We start from the raw sequence: 21,665 nt of genomic DNA on the forward strand, positions 1-21,665 counted from the left end.
CCTTCCCTACGCCTCTTTGATTGACAAATGTGCTTCACCTCTCCCGTCGTAGCTCCCGCCCGATCAGAATAGATAGCCCGGAGGGGAGAACGCCACCGTCAGAGCCCTTCCTCTTCTTCTTCCTCCAGTGTGATTGACAGGTGGAAAAAGCAATGACTTTCTCCCAGTCGAGATCTCCCGGCTTTCCTATTGGTTCCCGCGGGCGGGTCCTGGGCCGAAGCACCTCCTTCCCTTCTCTTGGTTCTTTAACAGCAGGTAGGCGGTTTGGGGTGCCCCGAGGCAGGTGCGGAGGCCCCCCCCGATGAGAGGCTGCAGGAGGCCGTTCCCACCTCAGAGAAGAGCGGGGCGGGGGCTGCGGCGGGCCTTCGGGCTGCGGGTCGGAAGGGGATGGAGGGACGGGGGGCCCGCTTGGCCTTACCCGGGCCGGTGTGGCTCTGCACTTTCTTCGGGAGCCTCTCGGCTGCCTTGCCGGCGGGCCGTGCATGACGCCCGGGGCTCTGTAAGCAGGGAGGGAGGGCGGGTGGGGGAGCGAAGGAAAAGAAGGGGCGCGGGGGGGGCAGCGATGGAAACCGACCCGGCCTCCTCCGGGGGTTTGGTCCGCAGGAGCCAGAGCGCTTCCCCCGGCGGGACCTGAACCGGGAGCGCCTCCCTCGCGCCTGCAGCTCAGCCCGAAGCCGGCTCTTGCTTTATAGCATTGATTTATAGTATATATGCTGCAGTATATATATACTATAGTATATAGGGTGCGTGATGTATGTATATGTGTGTGTGTGTACACACACACACACAATCGCTGCAGGCTAAACGTAAAAATAACTAAGCCAAATGTTGGCTATGCATGTATATTATATATGCATATATATATACCCAGACAACACGCAAAATAGCGGCAGGCTAAATTTTCGAAATGATCACTAATTAAAAGTTAGCTCTTTGTGTGTGTGTGTGTGTGCATGCGTGTGCATAGACAGACACACACACACTGTACCCACAGTCATGGCAGGTTAAACTGCTGAAATAATAACTAAGTCAAACCCTGGCTACACATTTATATGCATGTATATATGTGTGTCTGGTTACACAAATACATATATTGTATATGCATGTATATATGCATGTCTGCGTGTACGCAAGTCATACAAAACCACAGCAGACTGAATTGTTGAAACAGCCAATAGAAAGTTGACTCTTTATGTATGTCTGTGTCTATGTATACACATAGTGCCCACAGTCTGTTAAAATAATACCTAAGTCAAAAATTGCTATACATATATGTTACCTGTTTGAGTGTGTGTGTGTGTATGTGTACATAGACACACCCACACAAAATCACTGCAGGCTAAATTCTTGAAAGGATAACCAAGTCAAAAGTTGTCTTCTTTCTCTAATGCAAACATGCACATAATCATTGCAAGTTTAAACTGTTAAAACGGTAACTATGTCGAAAGTTGGCTGGATATACACTACACATATATATAAACAGTCACTGTGGCTCAGATTGTAAAAGCGATATCTATGAAGCAAATGTTGGTTATATGTACATATATCTGTGCGTGCAAGTAGAGAATAGACACCATCTGCTGGAGATACTTAATTTGAATTCTTGCTCTGTGGCCTAAAAGGTTCCTTCCATGTTTCTGTATGTATATGTGAATTTTAAAGTATTTATATGTGACTTTTTTCCTGAAAGTTTATTTTATTTATTACATGTTAATATTATTCCAGGGAGAAACCATGTATAAGGTTCATCCATACATATATAGATATGCCTTTATGCATATACAATATGCTTAACCTGATTAGTTATAAACTTGGTGGTTTGTTTGCATGACATGTAAAGCTTGGATAGTTTTAATCTTCATTTTTTGCATGTGTGTGGCTTAGCATGTTGAGTGAACCTTGGTTAGGTCAGTTTATGGTTTAATATACAGGTAGTCCTCTTTTAGCGACCACAGTTGGGACCAGCAATTTGGTTATTAAGTGAAGCGGTTGCTAAGTGAAACCATGGCTGTGCTTATCTTACTGCAGCTTTCCTTTGCTTCACAGACCTGAGGTCAGAAATGCGAGGATTGGTCATAAAGTTACTTTTCCATCACTGTGGAAAGTCACTAAATGAGGCAGTCACTAAATGAGGACCACCTGTATTGTGCAAATCATCTAGCCCACCTTGTAAACAATGACCTCAAGGCCAGTTGGACGTCCAGTGGATCATGTGAATATATCTGTACAATTTTCTTTGCAGCTGAAGTGGTTTGCATGTCCTTCTTTGGTCTAGTTGAGACTATATTCCTAGAAATCATTTAGTTTCTGATCCCAGACAACGTCATCCCGGTGCTGCCACCTGGTGATGTTGAAAATGCTGAGTAGGATTTGCAGGCTGAAAAGAAAAAAAAAAGACAGATCACTTCTGCATTGCTGCAAACAAACAATATAATCAGCAAGAGTTGTGTATCAGGGAGCCTTTGCCTTTAGCGCTTTATGAATCAACACAAGAGTCGTTTCAGTAATTAGCTTTAAGTGTGCTGTATACACAAGCCAGTGTTCACTTCACAGTTAGGTTGTTTAGGACATAGCAACTGGCCCATGCAGTGAACTGTCTGTTTCACTTCCTTTTCCTGATTGTGCTGCTAGGTATCGGAGCATAGACATGGTGGAACACATTTGGGTTTGCTTTCATGAAAATATGCAAGCGGACTGGAATGCACAGCTTAAATCCTGTGAATGTTTACTTGACCCTACCCCCACTACACACTGTAGCGCTTGCTTCTAAGGAATTGCCTAAGATTAGAACTGGGCTGTTAAAATACACATAATCCTCAAAATAAATCCTGTGTCACTGCTGAGATTGCCTGCTAAGCAAGCATGCAGTAGGGCCAGGCTGCCGTTCTGTGCAGATGTACATGGAGATAAAGCTGACTGAAAGCAAGATCTGTTTATACGACTGGGCTATGAGACATATTTTGGAATAGAAGATAAGATTACTCATTCTTAAATGTAATAAATGGTCTAGCACCTATCAACCTTTATTACTCACAACACTGATACCCTGGATTGTGCAAGTGTCTTCTAATCTTGTTCAGCTGAGCTGTGCTGTTACCATGATGTTCTAGAATGTGGGGCAATGAAGGAGAACAAGTAATCTGATGTGGAAGCAGCTTTAGTTCTGTTGTGTTGAGGGGCTTGTATACAAAGGATTACTTTTTTCTTAACCAAATGCAAACCTTAGTGTATCGCACAACATAAAAGTCTGAGCTGAAAATGGAAGTAGGTATGGCTGGGAAAAACATAAGTTAGTCTTGGAATAGTCATCTCAGATTCCTGCAAGAAATAGAAATTGATTATTATATGTTATCAATTAATTATGCAGTGATTTCATTTTGAATGGCCACTGGGGTTAGTGTTCAAATACTGCAGTACTGTGTGACCTACTGGGACAGAGGACTCGGGGGTTCTTCTCTGTTAAGCTTGCTTGTACCTTGAGCCAATCACTTTCTTTCAGCTGGCCCTGCTTCACAGAACTGATGGGAGGTAAAATGGAGGAATCATTAAACCTACCTTGGGATACTTGGGAGAAGAGTGTGATATAAATATTTAGCCATTTTTTGGCCCTTGAACTTCCAGGATTTTCCAGCTTTGATCAAACTACCTCCTTCAATAAACAGAGGAGACAACTGTAAGTTAGTTAAGAAGGGAGCGGGTTTATATAGCAGATCAAAGGTTTTCTGGTCTAAACACTGGCTTTTGAAACCTGACCTTTCTTCCACAGGAGACGCAGTATTCTGCCTTTTCTCGTGAGCTGTGACTTGCCCCGTCTTAATATCTCTGCGCCTGATACAAGTGGGAAAATGTAGCTATTGTGGCTGTTCAGAGTTTAGATTCCTAGGTTTGGAGGTTTCAAAATCTACACTCCCTGCATAAATGACATATGGAGGAGAATCGAGGGTCATCTCCAAGGCGTTTCGTTCCCCACATCTGAATTGCTTGCGTTTGGACTTCTGCAGGCCTGACCTCTGCTGCATAAACTTCTGCCAACTAGACATTTTGGTTTTCCCTTGATAGCAATGAGGCGTGATAGACCACAAGAACGGGCAGCTAGCTGGCCAGCAGAGCATATCAAGGTGCTCCTTGCCCTCTGGACTGAGGCAGCGGTCACTCATGATCTTAGCTCCCACGGCAGGAACCGTGCAGTCTATGATGGCATTTCTCAGCGCCTGGCAGAAATGGGCATTTACCGAACCGGAGACCAATGCCGTGAAAAAATGAAAGGCCTGAAAGTGGCTTACCGCAAGGCTAAGGAAAATAACTCTGTGGGGCGGCCGCCTATCAAATGTCCATTCTATGATGAAATTGACCAGATAATGACACAGTATATAAACTGCAGGCCAGGTTTTCCCTCCGAGGCCAGCGAAGGGTCCAGTGTCACTGCAGACAGACAGGAAGGGCTCTCCATCTCTGAGCCCTGGGGGACCCAATCCAGCATCTCTGAGCGTTGGGGGTCCCAGGCCTCTGGGCACTGGCTGTCACAAACCACGGCCTCTGAAAGCCAAGGGACCGATGAATTCGGCTATGCCCAGGCGGAGTCTCATGATGCTTTTGGTGAGATCCAAGTCATCCCAGTTCAGGTGAAGGAAGAGGAATCGGAAGATGAAATCTCACCTGAGCTGGGTAACCACTTGTTCATTTTTCCTGGGGTATGTGGCAGTACAACTCCTGTTGAAGGATATCTAAGGGTGCGGGGTAGGGGGTCTGACATCCTTGATAGAAAATAAATATTCTGTTAATTATCGTCTGAAACATTTGGGCCTTAGCTTCAGAATTTTACCAAACTTTTGGCTTAAGTATTTTACCTCAACTCTACTCTCTGTTCCTGGCCATGGATGTGATTCTCTATAGCAGGCCGACTCTGTCCATCTCAGGTTGCTTTTGTTTATTTAGATACGTAGAAGAACAACCTCACAGTGTGGCCCTCAGACTTCTTTAGCGTGCAGTCAGGGGTGTTGTGGGCTTCAGTGCTCTCTGACATCCAAAAGCCGGTAGCGCTCTTCCTGAAATGTTAATTTTCCATATGGATATCATTTTATTATTTTCTTGATCTTTGAATTGGCCGTCAGACCTTACTGAATCATTCTGGCCCTATTGATGAAGTTGCACCAATTTGAAAATAGGTTGGATGTATACAGTCTAATTAATTTTTCTGGCTGCTCACTGTCCCTTCCTTATAGATGTGGCCTCTCCTATACTAATGGAGATCCAACCTCCACCCAGACAGCTCATCTCCATGCTTGACCAACGTCCCCATCTTCGAACTCGAAAACAAAAGGCGCAGGGGGATGGGCAGTCGAGGGGCACTGGCCAGAAATGCGGTCGTTCCCATCAACCGGAGTTGCAAAGAATGCAGAAACAGGTTGCCATCCAAGCTGAGGAAAAACAGAGTTTAGCAGAGTTCATCCAGCATGACAAGGAGATGCGGCGTGAGGATAGGGAGTTCCAGGCCCAGCTCTTTGAGAAACTTTTTCAGAAGCAAACTGAGCTTGTCCAGGTGCTGACTCAACAATCTCCTGCCAGTCCTAGTTCTGCCTGTCCTAATCCCATGCAGACCTTGCAGATGTCCACAAAGAATGGAGCAGGAACAGCTGCAGGGCCTAGTTCACCTCTGCAGGCTTTGCTAGAACAGATAATGCAGTCTGACCTTTCAGGGAAGAGTCTAAGTAGACTTGCAGTGAAGGAAGCACTCGGAGCAAGAGTTAAGGTGCCCCCTGATGTGCAGTATTGGACTGCTGAAGAGATACTGAGGTGGCTGTTGTCTCAGCAGCCCCCTGCAGACCACTGTCAGGAGATGCTGTCGGGCCCAAGGCTCCCTTATGTTGCGGGGCACTTGGGAGCAACAGGGAAAGGTGATAATTCAGAGGCACATCTCTCAGTTTTGAATCCATTGTGTGATTCATACCAGAGCTCTCAACAGCAAGGTAAAGACCAGCTCCATAACAAGGCCCAACATCTGTGTGCCAGCAGTTGTGCTAAAGCACTGGAGACAGACATAGACTTAGAGACACACCGACAGTCTTTCAGGCAGTTCCATTATCAGGAAGCCCAGGGACCCCAAGAAGCATACAGGTGTCTGTGGCGGCTTTCCCATCAGTGGCTAAGGCCAGAGGTCCGTAGCAAGGAGCAAATTATGGAGCTGCTGGTGGTCGAGCAGTTCCTGAACATACTCCCTGAGGAGATCCAGACCTTGGTACGTGAATGTCAGCCAGAAAATAGCAAGGAAGCTGTAGCCCTGGCAGAGAGATTCCAGCTTCATTTTGAATCCAAGAGGCAACGGGACCAAGTAAGATCATGTTGAGAATTATTTCTACTTTGTGGGTTTTGGCTAGCATTTGCGAGGAGGGAGGGAAGGAAAAAGGAATTTTTTCACACACCTTTCTCCTTGACCGAGGGACTCTACATGGAATCTTAGAGTTACCATTTGTTATTAGCAAAGGTTTGTAGTTCTTCAGTTAGAGGTGGGCTCCAGAGACAAGAGGGCAACATGTTGCAGGGCATAGGAAGATGCAGACTGTTTCCTGAAAGCCACACTTCCAACTTGCTTGAGTCTTTCTGCTTTGGTAGAAGCTGAATGGCTACTCAGACTTTTCTAGAGAGTAGGAATACCTGAATTTGCTTTTTTTTAAAAAAAAAGTAGAATTCTTACGAGCATAAATTGCCAGATTCTGAGCAATATTTTCGTGTGACTGTACAGCAGGATTCAGTTTTGAAAGATATTTAGGATGAGGCAACAAGCAGCGAGTTCAGAATGGTGGTACCCATCCTCAGCTTACAGATGATGGGGGAACACTTCTTTACATCTTTGGTGTGGAATTGAAGAAGTGATAAACGTTAGAGTGGCATTCTTGTTTTTCCAGGTACGGGTTACCTCCGATAACATGGTTGTAGATTCTCCCCAAGAAGACGTGAACGAGGATCAGAGACAACCCTGCATAAAAGACAGTCGAGAAAATACTAGGAAGGTTGGCTTACTAGGTAAGAATTTGCTTGTTAGGTTGCATTGAAGCTGTGATGTGACAGATTGGTTCCTTTATCTTTCTAGGGCCACTTGCTATTGTCTCCATTTGTTTTAGTAAATCTTCCCTTAGGGTTCTTTTTTCCCCTTTCCATTTATACTTGCGTAACATCAAGCAGCCGTACCCACTCTAGCTCCCTGTATCCTCCCTGGACAATTACTGTCATTCCTTGGTCAATACAGCCAAACCAAAAAATAACTTTTTAGCAATATGCTTCCTAGCATGGAGACCAGCAAATTAACGAAATCTGTTGGAAGGAAAAACTGGCCAAGAAGGCGGCTGGGATCATCAGGTGGCCAGGAAGTGAAGTGTTTGCTGAGTGGGGATGGGACCTGAGAAGAGAATAGAATTGCTTTTTTCTTCACAATGGAAGGTAAAGGACAGGTTATAGAGATACCTAGGACAGCAGCTTTTTCAGGGAAAGCATCTAAAGAACAGAGTCAAATAGGTGTGACAAGTTATAGGGCAGCCTTTTCCAGCCTTTGCTCTCCAGAGTGGTTGGCACATGTTGAAGAAGATGCCACTGTACTATACAACCTTCTCCTCTGCTTGCTGCAAGAGATTATCCCCTACAGCATTTGCCTTCTCAGGAGCAAGCAATGTAGCAAACACCGAACTTAGATGTAGAGGGATGGAGTAGACAATTTTAATTTAGGACAATAGCAATGGTTTTATGGGGAATCCCCAACTCCTACCATTGCCATTTTCACTTACTCTTAACTTAGCACCATACTTGACACTTTGAATGGTAATTCTCAGATAAGTGGCAAGGTTGGGTGGAATCAAAAAGGCATTTAGCTGAATTCTCAACTGCTAAGGAAGATACCTTTAAAATCTAAGCTGTTACTGGAGGGTTAGGTATACCACAGAGAGAAGACAACAAACAGAAGAACTCTAGATGATTTCAAATTAATTCAGATTACTTTAGCAGTGTGTGCATAAGCTCTATTAAGGAATTCCATGTTGGGTGAACCTTCAGCAAGTCAATTTATCTTGATTTCTTAAAGATTTCTTCAATTTATCTGTGAAATAGAAATAATTACAATCCCTCTCAAAGCTTTTATGAAAGGAAAACTATCAAGCATGTTTCACATTCTAAGGGCTGTATTCATACCTCCAGCTAAAACAAAGATTTGTATGCTCCAAAAGCTTGTTAAGTAAGGAAGCATTTACTCTCTAAGAAGTGAGTGGAGTCCCACTATATATATGGGCCTGGAACCCAAGTCTGATGATTCCCAGCCTAGGGCCTTAACCACGAGCCCATCTGTTATTTTTGTATCTTGGCAGGTCTCTCAAGATAAACTTATTCTCCATCTTCAGGTACGGAAACACATCTCCAGCTGAGGAAGAGACCCAGGTCAGATCCGAGGGAGCAGATTGTGCCCAAGCAGGATGGAGAACACGGTGTGGCAGCAGCCAAGCAGATGAAGCTGGGTACTAGCAGAGAGGAGCAAGAAATGGCTGAAGCTGGAGAGAAAGCAAAAGAAATGCCAACCTCCCTGCCAGGAAAGCAAGCTGGCAAGGCCAAAGGGCGGGGAAGATCTGTCCCAGGTTATAATGTGGCCGGGGAGAGCCAGGCTGAGGGGGAAGCTAAGATGAAAGGCAGTGGCCGCGTTTCAGAAGCCGTGAATGGGGTACTCTCTTCCAGCGTGCTGCGTGAGCAGAAAGCATCGGCTGGTCTTGGGCCATCTCAGTTGGCTTTTGACAAGGATGCAACTGTGTCCAGCCCCCAACCTGGGCATGATGGTCATGGGTCTCCTGATATAGACAGACCTTCACTTAGTGACAGCATTGACATTTTACTGGATTCTCCCTGGAGTGGAAATGGCAGTGGTGACACAGCCCATGATGGGCCCCCTGGTTCCAGGATGCTACCCCCCTGTGTGGGCTGTACCATGTTGAAGGCTGAGTTGGATACAGTACGTGAGGAGCTCCGATTAACCCAAGGTAACTCTGGAGGCATATTTATAAAAATAATAAAGGCAGGATAAAAATTAAATAAATAAATAAGCAAGGAGGGCTTCTTCACCAAGGCAACATAAATTTCCTTTCTGTCCCTCATGAGTTACTTGCGAGAATTTGTATCATGCCTGTGTACTTGTATGATTGCCTTGCTATTGGTCCTGTTCAGTATTTCTTTATTGGACATAGTGCTGAGTGCAATACAGAACATAAATCACATAGTTCCTGCCCAGAATAATTGCTTGGCTGTTAATTAGGTCTATTTATCCTTGAAAACTCTTGCGAGATGATGCTGTCAAGGTAATGCATGCTATATGCCAGCAAATTTGGAAAACACAAGAATGACCATCAGATTGGAAAAAATCAATTTATATCCCCATACCAAAAAAGGGAAACACTAAAGAATGTTCAAACTATCGAACAGTGGTACTCATTTCACATGCCAGTAAGGTAATGCTCAAGATCCTGCAAGGTAGACTTCAGCAGTTCATGGAGCGGGAATTGCCAGATGTACAGGCTGGGTTTAGAAAATGCAGAGGAACTAGGGACCAAATTGCCAATATCCGCTGGATAATGGAAAAAGCCAGGGAGTTTCAGAAAAACATCTATTTCTGTTTTATTGACTATTCTAAAGCCTTTGACTGTGTGGACCATAACAAATTGTGGCAAGTCCTTAGTGGTATGGTGATACCAAGTCATCTTGTCTGCCTCCTGAGGAATCTGTATAACAACCAAGTAGCAACGGTAAGAACAGACCACGGAACAACGGACTGGTTTAAGATTGGGAAAGGAGTACGGCAGGGCTGTATCCTCTCACCCTACCTATTCAACTTGTAGCAGAACACATCATGCAATGTGCTTGGCTTGAGGAATCCAAGGCTGGAGTTAAAATCGCTGGAAGAAACATTAACAATCTCAGATATGCAGATGATACCACTTTGATGGCTGAAAGCGAAGAGGAACTGAGGAGCCTTATGATGAAGGTGAAAGAAGAAAGTGCAAAAGCTGGCTTGCAGCTAAACCTCAAAAAAGCCAAGATTATGGCAACCAGCTTGATTGATAACTGGCAAATAGAGGGAGAAAACATAGAAGCAGTGAAAGACTTTCTAGGTGCGAAGATTACTGCAGATGCTGACTGCAGTCAGGAAATCAGAAGATGTTTAATCCTTGGGAGAAGAGCAATGACAAATCTCAATAAAATAGTTAAGAGCAGAGATATCACACTGACAACAAAGGTCCGCATAGTTAAAGCAATGGTATTCCCAGTAGTAACACATGGCTGCGAGAGCTGGACCATAAGGAAGGCTGAGAGAAGGAAGATAGATGCTTTTGAGCTGTGTGGTTGGAGGAAAATCCTGAGAGTGCCTTGGACTGCAAGAAGATCAAACCAGTCCATCCTCCCGGAAATAAAGCCAGACTGCTCACTTGAGGGAATGATATTAAAGGCAAAACTGAAATACTTTGGCCACATAATGAGAAGACAGGACACCCTGGAGAAGATGCTGATGCTAGGGAGAGTGGAAGGCAAAAGGAAGAGGGGCCGACCAAGGGCAAGATGGATGGATGATATTCTAGGGGTGACGGACTCGTCCCTGGGGGAGCTGGGAGTGTTGACGACAGACAGGAAGCTCTGGCGTGGGCTGGTCCATGAAGTCACGAAGAGTCGGAAGCGACTGAACGAATAACAACATCCTTGAAAACAGCATCCCCCAACCCCCCCGGAAATCCCACTTTTCACTTTGTCATAATATAAGAGCAGGTAGGGAATTCCTTACTGGCATCCTAGCTAAGCAGCCTTGAATAAGCATTTCATTTAGAAAGGAAGGATATAAGTGAATAAACAAAAAATTAATATGAATACAGTCTGTAATCTTAATCTAAAATAAGGTAAGCACCAACAAAGAGCTTGATGAAGGGACGAAGGATGGAATTAGGATTGGCAGGAAATACAGATGAGGATATGTTGTGATGGGCTAGAAAAGACACTTTCTAAGCAGAGACAGGAGGAGGAAAAACAGATAAAAGGAGCAAGGGATAATTCCAAGTGCAGGAAATGGCAGGAAAAGAGATTCCATGGGAAACAGCAGATAACAGCAATCCAAAATGAGATAGAATGTAATTGGCGATAAAGAGCTATGAACTTGAAGATACTGAGATTTGAAAAATTTATTGACAGTACCAGGGCTGTTTTATAAAGTGAACTGGGGTGGGAAGGAGCATGTCATAAGGTATTTATCAAGGAAAGATGGCAAGAAGGAAGGTCCCACCAGGTCTGCTAAGAGGTTGGGGGTTTTTTTTGCAGCGTTTTGTGGTAATTCATTTATTTTCTTTTTTGTTGTTCATTTATATGCAGCTTCCACACTGTATGGGTTGAGTGGTACCTCTTTGCAAGACTTATCAGAGGCTCTTGGCACTGTTGTACGTGTCCTGAACAACACAAAATCTTTGTCAAGAACAAACACATCCCAGAACATTGCTGAAATCCCTGGTAGGCCAGTATGGCGAGAAAGAAATGTAAGTCTCCCCTTTTGCTATTCTTTTGTGTGCAAGACACATTTTATTTCATATTGTCTAGCTTTTATTTTCCTTTCTTTGAAAACAGGGATACTGCCATGAGTCTCTTACTGAGTACAGTTAAAAAGAGAGAGCACAGTAGCAAGGATTTAGAAATGGCAAACTGCCACCCTTAAATATTTGGCTTTGCATTCGGACTATATGGTCGAATTTACAGTTTTTTCCTTAATCCAAAGCAGCGGCCTGTTTTCCAAAGGAATAGCGTGTAAAGTTCTGCCCTTGGTTTAGGGAAGGTCTGCAGTGCAGTGTCATCACAAATTTGGATTAGATCATTTCAGTGGTGGATGATAGAGAAGACGGTCTTGGGAATGTATGAGAGCTAAAGTTCCATTCTCAACAAAATTCTCTAGATTGCACCAAAAAAAAAAAAAGCTACATTGGGGCATTTTTAAAAAAAAAACATAATTTAATATAACGTAAATTAGTGGACCAAGTTAGAGCACTTTTTCCCTATTCCTTCAGAATGACTACAAAATGAAACTTGAAAGTTTTATTGGCTTTTCTTCATCAGTAATTTTCATCTAAATACACAAATTATGGATTAACCATGGTTTCTTTGGAATAAACCATTCTGAAACCATCCATTCAAAACATCTTAAATGGTATAATGGTTACATTCAGCCAGTAGGTGAGACTCTGAAATCTTAAGCAGACTGAAGATACTTTGACGATCACACAGTGTATGGAGAGGGAAGTGCTTTTAAATGATTTCTGCAAGTGTGGGAAGACTTCCCATAGGAAATTTTTTTAAAATTAAACATTTGATGTGTAGTTATTGTACCTTCCATGAACTAATGTAATCTATCTAGATATGTGGTTTTTTGCTTTTTGAAACACACTTGTTTCCCATTATAGGTAAATAGCAATGGGCAACATCTGCTTATCTGGCATTTTCTTCCAATCTATAATTATAACTCATGGAACTTCTATGAATGTGCTATCTCTTTTCTTAATGAAGTATCTGGGGTTGGTTGGACATCTTTAGCCACTTTTATGTTAAATTGTTTGCCAAGTTTTCATTCTCTGAATAGAATATAAAATACTTAAAATGTTTTTTATTGGTGCTAATTGTATTTTATCTTTCCTGTAGCATCTCTGAAACACTGCATGGGCCGAATGTACCCCCGAATCAAGAAATTCAGCAGCAATATAAATATTAGAAGGACCTGATTTAAAATGAGAGTGAAAAGCACCCTTTGCTCTGGAATGCCTGAGACTTATAACTACCCCTGCCCTTGATCCCTTATGCCTTTCCCATCCTGTTGAGTTGCTTAGACTACAGCAGGCTCTGAAGCAGATGCTCTTTGCCTGCTATGGTGCAAGTGTCATTCCTTTCTCTTTTTACTGTTACCCTTGTTTTTTTTATACAGTAGTAATCTCTTTCTTCCCTTTCCTGCTTAAGTTTAAATAAAGCAACTGGGAATGATTTACTGTACCATTTGTGGGCAATAAATAGCATGTGCATTGAACCAATTAGCATAGAAGTCTGCAGAGATGAAGCATCCTTTGAATCCCCAAGAAATCAAGGGTCCTGTATGGAAGGCAAATAATGGTTTTGAAAGGAATTGTTAGCCTTGATACGGCCCTTGAAGTATCCTAGATCCAGACTGCTTTTATGCTGAACATTATATTCCCTCTAATATATTCACAGGAACAATAATTAGAGTTCTTGACTGATTCCCCAACACCAACTGTGAATGCTTTACTTTGTAAGATAAATGGATACAGTGTTGATCGGCATAAGCAAAATACTTATCACTGTATGCAAAACAGAAACTTCATTTAGTTAATGCTAGTAAGAAATCTAAGCTTCTATTCTAAGGTACTTTGAATACTTGATACTAGAGAGGACGGAAAAGATAAAATAAGGGGAAATTAATAGTGTGAGACATATATATAAATAGGTAAAATATATTGAGCACTATGAAGATTTCATTGTGATTGAAGAAAGGCTGTGGTTCATACTTGGGAAAACACGTGGCAAGCTGCTTATAGTTATAGGAAGCATAGTATATGTTTTTCTGTATTCAGAGGATGTATCAGTATGCTCAGCCAAATTAGATCATTGGTCTTTGGCCCCAAAAATCTCCCTCATGTGCAGCTATTGGAAGCATCAAATATGGGTTTTTCCCTAAGTTGAGGCGGGGTGGGGGGGCACGTAGGAAGAGAAGAAGCCTGTAATTGGAATCAGTTAAACAGTGTCCCCTCATTCAAAACTGTCCAAAGGAGTTGGGGATAAATGAATGAAAATGTATTGATCAGACTAGCTCTGAAGAGGCTTACAGCAATTAAAGCAACATACTTAAATCACAATTCACACAGCTCCAGAGATCCACTTGACGCATAAGCACCATGCTTAATGCCAAGAGTCTTCTGTTCACATAAAAAAGACTTGCTCTCTTAAATACTCCTATTGCAGCCCAAGATCTGTGGAGTATATTACCAAGAAACTAGTTTTGTGAAATGTTTCCGCAAGTGGCCTTTGGGCAAAACTAATCCTCCCCCTTTTAAGTTTGACAACCAACTAATCGACCCGCCAAAGTCTCCTGGAAAGCAGTATCTTAAACTAAGGGAAAAGATTATGATAAGAGGAATGTCTATTACTTCTGGAGACAGCGCAGAAGGCAAAAAGAGGCCATTCCGTCTTTATAGAGCTTTGTCCTGCTTGTGCACCACGTATGGCGTTATTCATGACACTTCAAGTGCTTGCCCCTTCCAAGTGCCAACAGGCAGTGCAATATAGCCTGGGAAGTTTCCCTATGGTCAGCTTGACCACAATTTATTCAATTCACCTAATTTACTGAGTTCGCCTGGCACAGACCGTGAAGGAAACCTCGAGATTAATTGGCTGGTTTGAGGCTGTGTGCAGCACTCCACTTTTGTTTCAGAATGACCACGACCATAGAGACAGACCCAGCTCGTTCTTGGCGCCCAGGCGCTCATTTGAGTCCTTTGTCTACCTGTGTGCATTCATTACCGTCCTAATGGGTGCTTCAAAGCTAAAACAAAACGGGTTTTGCCAGGGCCCAAGAAACAAGGCTACACACCATGCCTATGATATACACGAGGGTTTCTCAGCCAGGGCTCTGTGGCACCCGCAGGTTCCGCCAGGGGTCCCTAGGGGTTCCCTGGGAGATCACGATTTATTTAAAAAATTATTTCAAATGCTGGCCACTTCACATTAAAGAGGTTTCATTCTTCGTTTTCAGTTTAAGAACACTGTTCGTGCATATACATCCAGGCCCACCCATGAAACGAATATAATACTTTTGTGACTTCTGGCCCATATTTGAGCCTGAACGTGCAGGGTTCCCCAAGGCCTGGAAAACATTTCAAGGCTTCCTCCAGGGTCAAAAGGTGGAGCAAGGCATCACTTTGCGTACGGATCGATAAGCGCCGGAGGCGGCTTCCCAACGCCGCGCCAATGGGGCTCTTCTACACTCGTAGCTCTATCCTCTCCTGGCCAAAGCCCTCAACGTCCCTCGCGACTGGGCCTCTCCCCGGAAACAGTCGGGGGACTTCCGGAGGCGGGTCCAGCGGCTGGAAGCGGGCCTGGCCTGGGCGTAGGTAGGTGGTGTCGCCGGCGCGGGACCGCTTTTTCCCCTCGCCTGGCGGGGCCCCTGCGGTCGGCTGGGTGCCGCCAGGAGGAGGCGGCGGTGAATCCGATAGGAAGGCGGCGCTCCCGGAGAGACGCCCTTGGGTCGCCTCAGGCTGCGAGGGGCGACGAAGAGGCCGGCCGGCCAGCCGCTCCGATCGGGGGTCAGGCTGCGGGCCGAGGCGCTTGCTTGCTCTTGCAGGCTTCGCCGGCCTCTTCTGTCCCCGCGCGGCCCATCCCCCGATCTGCGGGACGGCGGCTCCCGCGATGGGCAAGCGGGTGCGCGCCCCATCCTGTGGCGGAAAGCAGAGGTGGGATGGCGCCCTTCCTGCTTCTGCAACGCGCGGGAGAGCTCGGCGTTAGCGTAAGGGGGTGGAGGGGGTAGAAGTCCCTTTGGATCTCGGCTGCGAAGTGTTTCTCAGGAAAGCGCCGGGGGCTGGGGCGTAATGGTTTGCTCCAAGCACGGGTCGACCGTGTTTTTGCACCGTCTCTCTCCCTCCATCCTTTCTCAAGCTTTCCTTTTAAGCTATTCATTGTATTTTGGGTACCTTGGAATCTGTAAGGATGACGCTTTGAGGAGTTCAGAATTCTTGGAGAAATACAACCCAATAGTGTTGGGTTGTTGTTTTTTAATGTACGGAACAAAAAGGCAGCCATTCTGGAGTTAAGCATGTACCCCTATCTGATGAAAGCAATAGGCCTGTTAACACAATATTATGCAGTTTCGTTTATGTATAACCTGTCTATAAGGTCCCCCCTTCGGTGCCTAATTGGCCCCCGGAGACTCAGTTGTTGGATCTGTACATGGGGAGGCTGTCTCCTTTTGTGAAGTTAGGTGGAAAGAAGCCACATTGGGTGCAATGGCATTTATTCCCAAGTCTGTGCCTATATGTTGGTTTGCCTTTTTAAACATGGATTAAAGGGAGGTGGATTTAGAGAAACAGCAGTGAGTCCACAGCAGTGAAAATGTAACTAGCTGCAAAGACAGACTAGCCTGATCAAGTCTGCACACAACTCTAGTGTCCAGACTATAACTGCATGCCTAACATGCCTACTTTATACAGTATTCTTTAGCAGCAGTTATTCAGAGGTCTCTCCATTATTTTCTCTCTTCTCTCCCCATTATTTCCTCTCCTCCTCTGCCTTATTAACATTTTTATTGTTATTTTAACTAGAAGGGCTAGGATTTGCCTTGGGGTCCTCCTCCACTTCTTTCCTTGGGTACCTCATCTGCCACAGGCCACACTTCTGGGCCTGACTCTGCTCATTTTTTTATGAATGACCACATGGACCTCTTCAGAGTTAATCTTGGCTTTTTACCACAAATACTTTTCTTCTCTCTTTTTTTGACACCCCTTGCTGTAGAACTTTCCCAGGAAAAAAAGGTGCAACACCTGAGGACAGCCACAGAAGAATGGCCAGTGAGGCTCAAGAGCCACTCCTGGATAGCTCCTGTTCTGTCCCTGCAGAAGATAGCGATTCAGATAATGGCACTGTGAGTAAACATCGGGACTCTGATAGAGATCAGTGTGAGCCTAAGACGGTTGCCAAAGGTTTGGGTGCAGACACCGAATGTTTGGAAATGCCACCGCAGCCTGCTGATTCGTGCCAGGCCACAGAAATGACAGTGAAACTTGAAGAGGAGCCAAAGACTGAGGCAACCTTGGTGCCTCCTCCTGTGGAGGGAGCTGTCCCTGTTCCAGTGCCACCCTTGAGCGAAGGGAAAGGATCAAAACGGATGATGGAGGATGATGCTGACACTTTTAAAGAAATGCCTGATGTCTGCCAGGAAGCTAGAGAGCCAGGAAGGGCTATGCTGCTGCCCGACCTCTTTGGGGAAGCTCAGGAAGCACATAGCAGTTCGGACGTCAGCCGGGCAGGAGGCTGCACAAAGGTGGAACAGGCTATCCCATGCCTGTCCAACATGGTCTCAGAAAACCAGCGCAAACGCTTTCGGGGCTTTGCATACAAAGAGACAGAAGGTCCCCAAGTGGCTTATGAGCGGCTCCAGGATTTGTTGTTTCAGTGGTTGAAGCCGGAGGCCCGCAGCAAAGAGGAAATTGTTGAGCAGCTAGTCCTTGAGCAGTTCCTGAATCTCCTCCCTGAGGACGTCCAGAAATGGGTCCGGGAGCGTCACCCAGAAAATGGGGATGAGGCTGTCGCCCTGGCAGAAGACTACCAATTTTTGCATCCTGAGCCTGGACGGCAGCCCTATCCAGAGAGGGCGAGGCAGCGGGCTTCAGCAAGGAGTTGGCTCCGCTGAAGTCTCAGGAACAGACAGGCAGGAAGGGCTGCTTGTAAGTAACAGGGAAGGGACTCTTAGGGATGTAAAAGTGTTTTTCTGGTTGCTTGATGGCTACTCTGCTCAGAGGTTTGCTACTGCTTGGAGCTAAAGAGAAGTGATGGTTTTGGGCAGCTACTCTGCTCCTTGTATGCCAAGTTCTATGTGATGCTTTGCATGACAATAAAAGGCTGATCTATTCCAAAACATATTTCCTCATGTTCAGCTGTTGCTCATAGGTTGCCTCTTTCCACTGTTTATCATTGGACCTTAAAGATCACCAATAATGTCACAAATCTCTGCTAACTAAGATTTTCAAGGTCTGAGAGTCACAGAAGCACGGATAGACTTTTGTGACAGGAGCTATGGTTTTAAACCATCCTTTATTTATTTGCTTGCTTGCTTGCTTACAATCCCACCTTTATTATTTTTTATAAATAACTCAAGGCAGCAAACATACCTAATACTCCTTCCTCCTCCTATTTTCCCTACAACAACAACCCTGTGAGGTGAGGTGGGCTGAGAGAGCGCAACTGGCCCAAGATCACCTAGCCAGCTTCCATGCCTAAGGCAGGACTAGAACTCTCAATCTCCTCGGGGAACCCCTGCACACTCAGGCTCAAATATAGACCAGAAGTTACAAAATTAATATATTTGTTTCATGTGTAGATCTGTAGATATGCACGAACAGTGTTCTTACACTAAAAATAAAGAATGGAACTTCCTTCTTTAATGTGAAGTCCAAATTTCAAATAATTTTTAAAATAAATTGTGATCTCCCCAGGAAGTCCTAGTGACCTCTCACGGAACTCTAGGGTTCCCCGAAACCCTGTTTGAGAAACCCTGCTTTAGCCTGTATTGTGAAAGCAATGTGGAAAAATGTAGAAGAACCAGACATTGGTTAGAAGGTTGCCTTACCATCATATGGGCAGGGGTTTCCTCTTAAACTAGTGGGTAGGGCTGTTTCAGTGGGAGATTTGGTGGAGGGGGGATCCATGAAAGCTGACGTGCACAACTTCTTTGAAATCAAGGGGAGCACTTGAGTGCTGGGTACCACTTTTCAAAAAAGGGACCAGGACTAAAAGTTGTTCTAAATTAGATGTCATTAAAATTAAATTAGTGAGTTAATACTGTTCTTCCCCATGTCACCAAATAAATAAATGGCAACCTGGAAGGGTTAGGGGGTCACATCCAGCCCTGAGATCTCAGGTGGTGCACTACTGCATTAAAGGATGGCACATGGTCAAATATTCTGTTATTTCCCTTGGGCTTACCACTCACGTTTTTTTTCCTCCCTCCAGCATCCAGTACCCTAGTGGGACATTTTCTAAAATTCCACATGAAACCAAAAATGAAAACTTTGCAGGGGGGTTCAGATTTTTTTTTCCCCTGATGAGCCTTTGATTTTTCCTTGCAGCTGAGGAGACTCAAGGACCTAGTAATCTACCAAGCTGAAGAATTTTGGAGTCACAAGCCACACCTCATCTTTACTGAGTACGCAAATGTCTTTAAACCTTTCCCTACTGGGGAACCCCTCTCCCAGGGAAAGCCTATGCCTTGTCTGAGTGTATCAGGGTACATCTGAGTGTCTGTAGGAGGAGAAAGACCGGTAAAACCATGTTTGGTCCTTACTCCGCCCCAGGGCATGCCTCTGTGCACTTTGCAGCACAGGGATCAGTTGGGATGAAGACAAAAAGACATGTGGAAGGGGAAAGGCTGGAATGGATGTACTTGTGAGCCCTCTGAAGCAGTTCAGAAGAGAGGCAATAAGAGAAAAACAACAACACACCACCTGACTCAGGTTGACCTGATGTATCTGAGCCAGCTTCGGCATCGCCTCTACTGTGGATTACATTTCTCTCCTCCAACTCTCCAAAAGTTGCTTGGGTAAATCCACTTTGTCCTACCCATCTGCTAGCCGGCAATACAGTAGTAGAGAATAACATCAATGTTTTGCTTTTCCATCCTTTCCTTCAAAGCACCGTCTTGCGTGTTGAAGAGGTTGATCTCCTCTGCGTGCCTTTTCCGGGAGACTCGATGCAGGCCACAGCTGAAACCTCCAGAGCATCGATTGAATGCTGCTCCAGAACATTTCAGGTGGAGAAGCATCTCAGTGCAGAGGTGGTTCGGTAACGCTAGGCTCCTGCCTCATGCTTACCGCTTCCCCTTGTCAGTTTGTCTGCTGTGGGCATGTCATTGCTAGCGAGAGCTTCCACATCTTTGCAAGCCCCACATGGCTGTGCGTCTTCTGATGGGCTGTTACAGGCATGCATTGGTTAGATCTTACGGAAGTTCCCCAAGGAGATTTGCCAGGAGACTGGGCAGACCCATCCAGAAAACCAGCACAAACGTTTTTTAGCAGCAGCCGCACCATGAAAAAATCAATCTAGCAATCTCCTCTTAGAGATTCCAAAGGGGCTGATTATTTGCTAGAAAGACACTTAATGTTCTGATTGGCAGACCGACCTCCCCCTTGTGAGGTTTGTGTAACATTGCCAATGGCTTGGACAGGATTTAAAGCCTGCCATTCTGCTGTGCAAGTCAAATTAATCACACACCCCCGTGGACCAGCTGTGGATTGCACGTCATACACATTGAACACATCAGTCCATCTTCTCTTTAGCAGCAAATTGGAGGAAATTAGTTAGGAAAGAAAGAGTCATAGCTGCCTTTTCTCTTTTCTCCAGATCACATATTAATATTACTGCACCAGAATTCCTGTTTGTAGAAGAACTAAGTTTCTGAGTCTCTTTGCAGTCCCTAACACAATGTAGCTTACATTCTTGCCTTGTAAAAGATGGCCAGATTTTTAGCTGTGCTTTTATTTGCATAAACCAATTGGGGTGAGGGTGTATTTCTGGATCAGTGCATGGAAGAAAGAGTCCTTCCCACACATTGACTGAAGATACAGTACCATCTATTCATATTCTTCAAAGCTACCTTTCTGGACTTTTTGTATCAGTCTTGCTAAATTCAGAGAAATTTGGTCGCTTCTCTCAAGGCCCTTATAATCCAGCGGTTGCTAGATCCACTCACGTTTGATTTCCTTTAACCGTTCCTCAGAATACAACCTGTGCTTGAAGTCTTGGGCCATAAGCGTCAGTGGCTGGGTTTGCACAACATACAAATCAAGGGACGTGACTTTTTCTCTGACCCAGCGGACTTGCTTGGTCTATGAATGGCATACCGGGATGCTGCTCTCCTGGAGCCGGGACAGAAACTCAGTTTGACTTAAATTTCATTTATGTGAAACTTTAATAAAAGCTAAATATAAATACAATTATTTTCTGGTCATGTATTTAATGGCTCCCCACCTCTGCTTTAGATAAGAATGTACAAATAGCTCTGCTAGATTGACCGAAGCCTATCTTGATCCAAGATTTTCCTTCTCACAGTGGCCCACTAGATACCTCTGGGGTACTCACAAGCAAGAAATGAAGACATCCCCTCTCTCCCTGTGATTCCCCTGCACCTGTAGTTGGACATACAGTATGCTGTCCCCAGCTTGGAAGTCTTCAGGGTTAATAGCCCTTGCTACACCTACCCTCCATGGATTTATCCATTATGACTATCACCATGTCTTCTGTTGAATTCAACAGGTTAATGAACAATGTATTTTCTTTAGTTTATAGATGAAAGGAAAGGCAGAGTTAGACTTAACCAAGAATGAGTCCTGTTAAACGTGGAGGACTGCCTAAGATGGCAGTCCAGTTCTCAATAATACAAAATCAAACCTAGCTGAGTTGAGGTTATGTAATGATCTGAACTCCCAAAGAACCTGCTATTGCATCCATAAATGGTAGGCGTAAGCCTCAATTAGCTTTACTCATTATATTATGCCATTAGGTTGGTTTGGTGATGGCTTCCTGAGCTATATGAACCCAAGCAATTGTGAATTTCATTGCTACCTTCCAGAATTTTTCTTTTCAATTTTCCAGTCTGGTAGTGTCCTATCCCAATACTGCCCAGGTCAAACCCTTTTCAGCCAGAAAAGGTGGGTAGATGCTGCCATTTGCTGAGCCATTCCTTCACTAAAATTGTCAAAACCAAGGGATCAGTAAACAAGTGAGAGAGGATTTATAAGATTTTATTACTGTTTGTATCTGTTTCTTTCCACTTCATTTTAAGCTGGGAACTCGCATGAAAACATTCTCAAAAGATCTGGGATCCTTTTTAGACAACAGTAGGACTC

The 21,665-nt window shown here is 44.6% G+C and overlaps 2 protein-coding genes across 3 annotated transcripts; both read left to right on the forward strand.

Annotated features, from left to right (window-relative positions):
• The first annotated feature begins 167 nt into the window (after window positions 1-167).
• LOC134503390 (uncharacterized) lies at window positions 168-13,066 on the forward strand. Of its 2 annotated transcripts, XM_063312183.1 has the most exons (7): window positions 168-255; window positions 3,767-4,665; window positions 5,223-6,328; window positions 6,903-7,020; window positions 8,382-9,008; window positions 11,377-11,548; window positions 12,700-13,066. In XM_063312183.1, the coding sequence occupies exons 2-7, from the start codon at window positions 4,062-4,064 to the stop codon at window positions 12,755-12,757; spliced, it is 2,685 nt and encodes an 894-aa protein (XP_063168253.1). In that variant the 5' UTR covers window positions 168-255; window positions 3,767-4,061; the 3' UTR covers window positions 12,758-13,066. The 2 variants fall into 2 exon arrangements, with proteins under 2 accessions (XP_063168253.1, XP_063168252.1); XM_063312182.1 differs by lacking the exon at window positions 168-255 and having other exon boundaries at window positions 2,646-4,665.
• Window positions 13,067-15,097: 2,031 nt separating this feature from the next.
• Window positions 15,098-20,753, forward strand: LOC134503100 (uncharacterized). Its single transcript, XM_063311742.1, has 3 exons — window positions 15,098-15,164; window positions 16,558-17,489; window positions 18,891-20,753. The coding sequence occupies exon 2, from the start codon at window positions 16,607-16,609 to the stop codon at window positions 17,453-17,455; it is 849 nt and encodes a 282-aa protein (XP_063167812.1). The 5' UTR covers window positions 15,098-15,164; window positions 16,558-16,606; the 3' UTR covers window positions 17,456-17,489; window positions 18,891-20,753.
• The last annotated feature ends 912 nt before the right edge of the window (window positions 20,754-21,665 follow it).

The sequence above is a fragment of the Candoia aspera genome, chromosome 10 (assembly GCF_035149785.1).
Source record: "Candoia aspera isolate rCanAsp1 chromosome 10, rCanAsp1.hap2, whole genome shotgun sequence".
NCBI classification, from domain to species: domain Eukaryota; kingdom Metazoa; phylum Chordata; class Lepidosauria; order Squamata; family Boidae; genus Candoia; species Candoia aspera.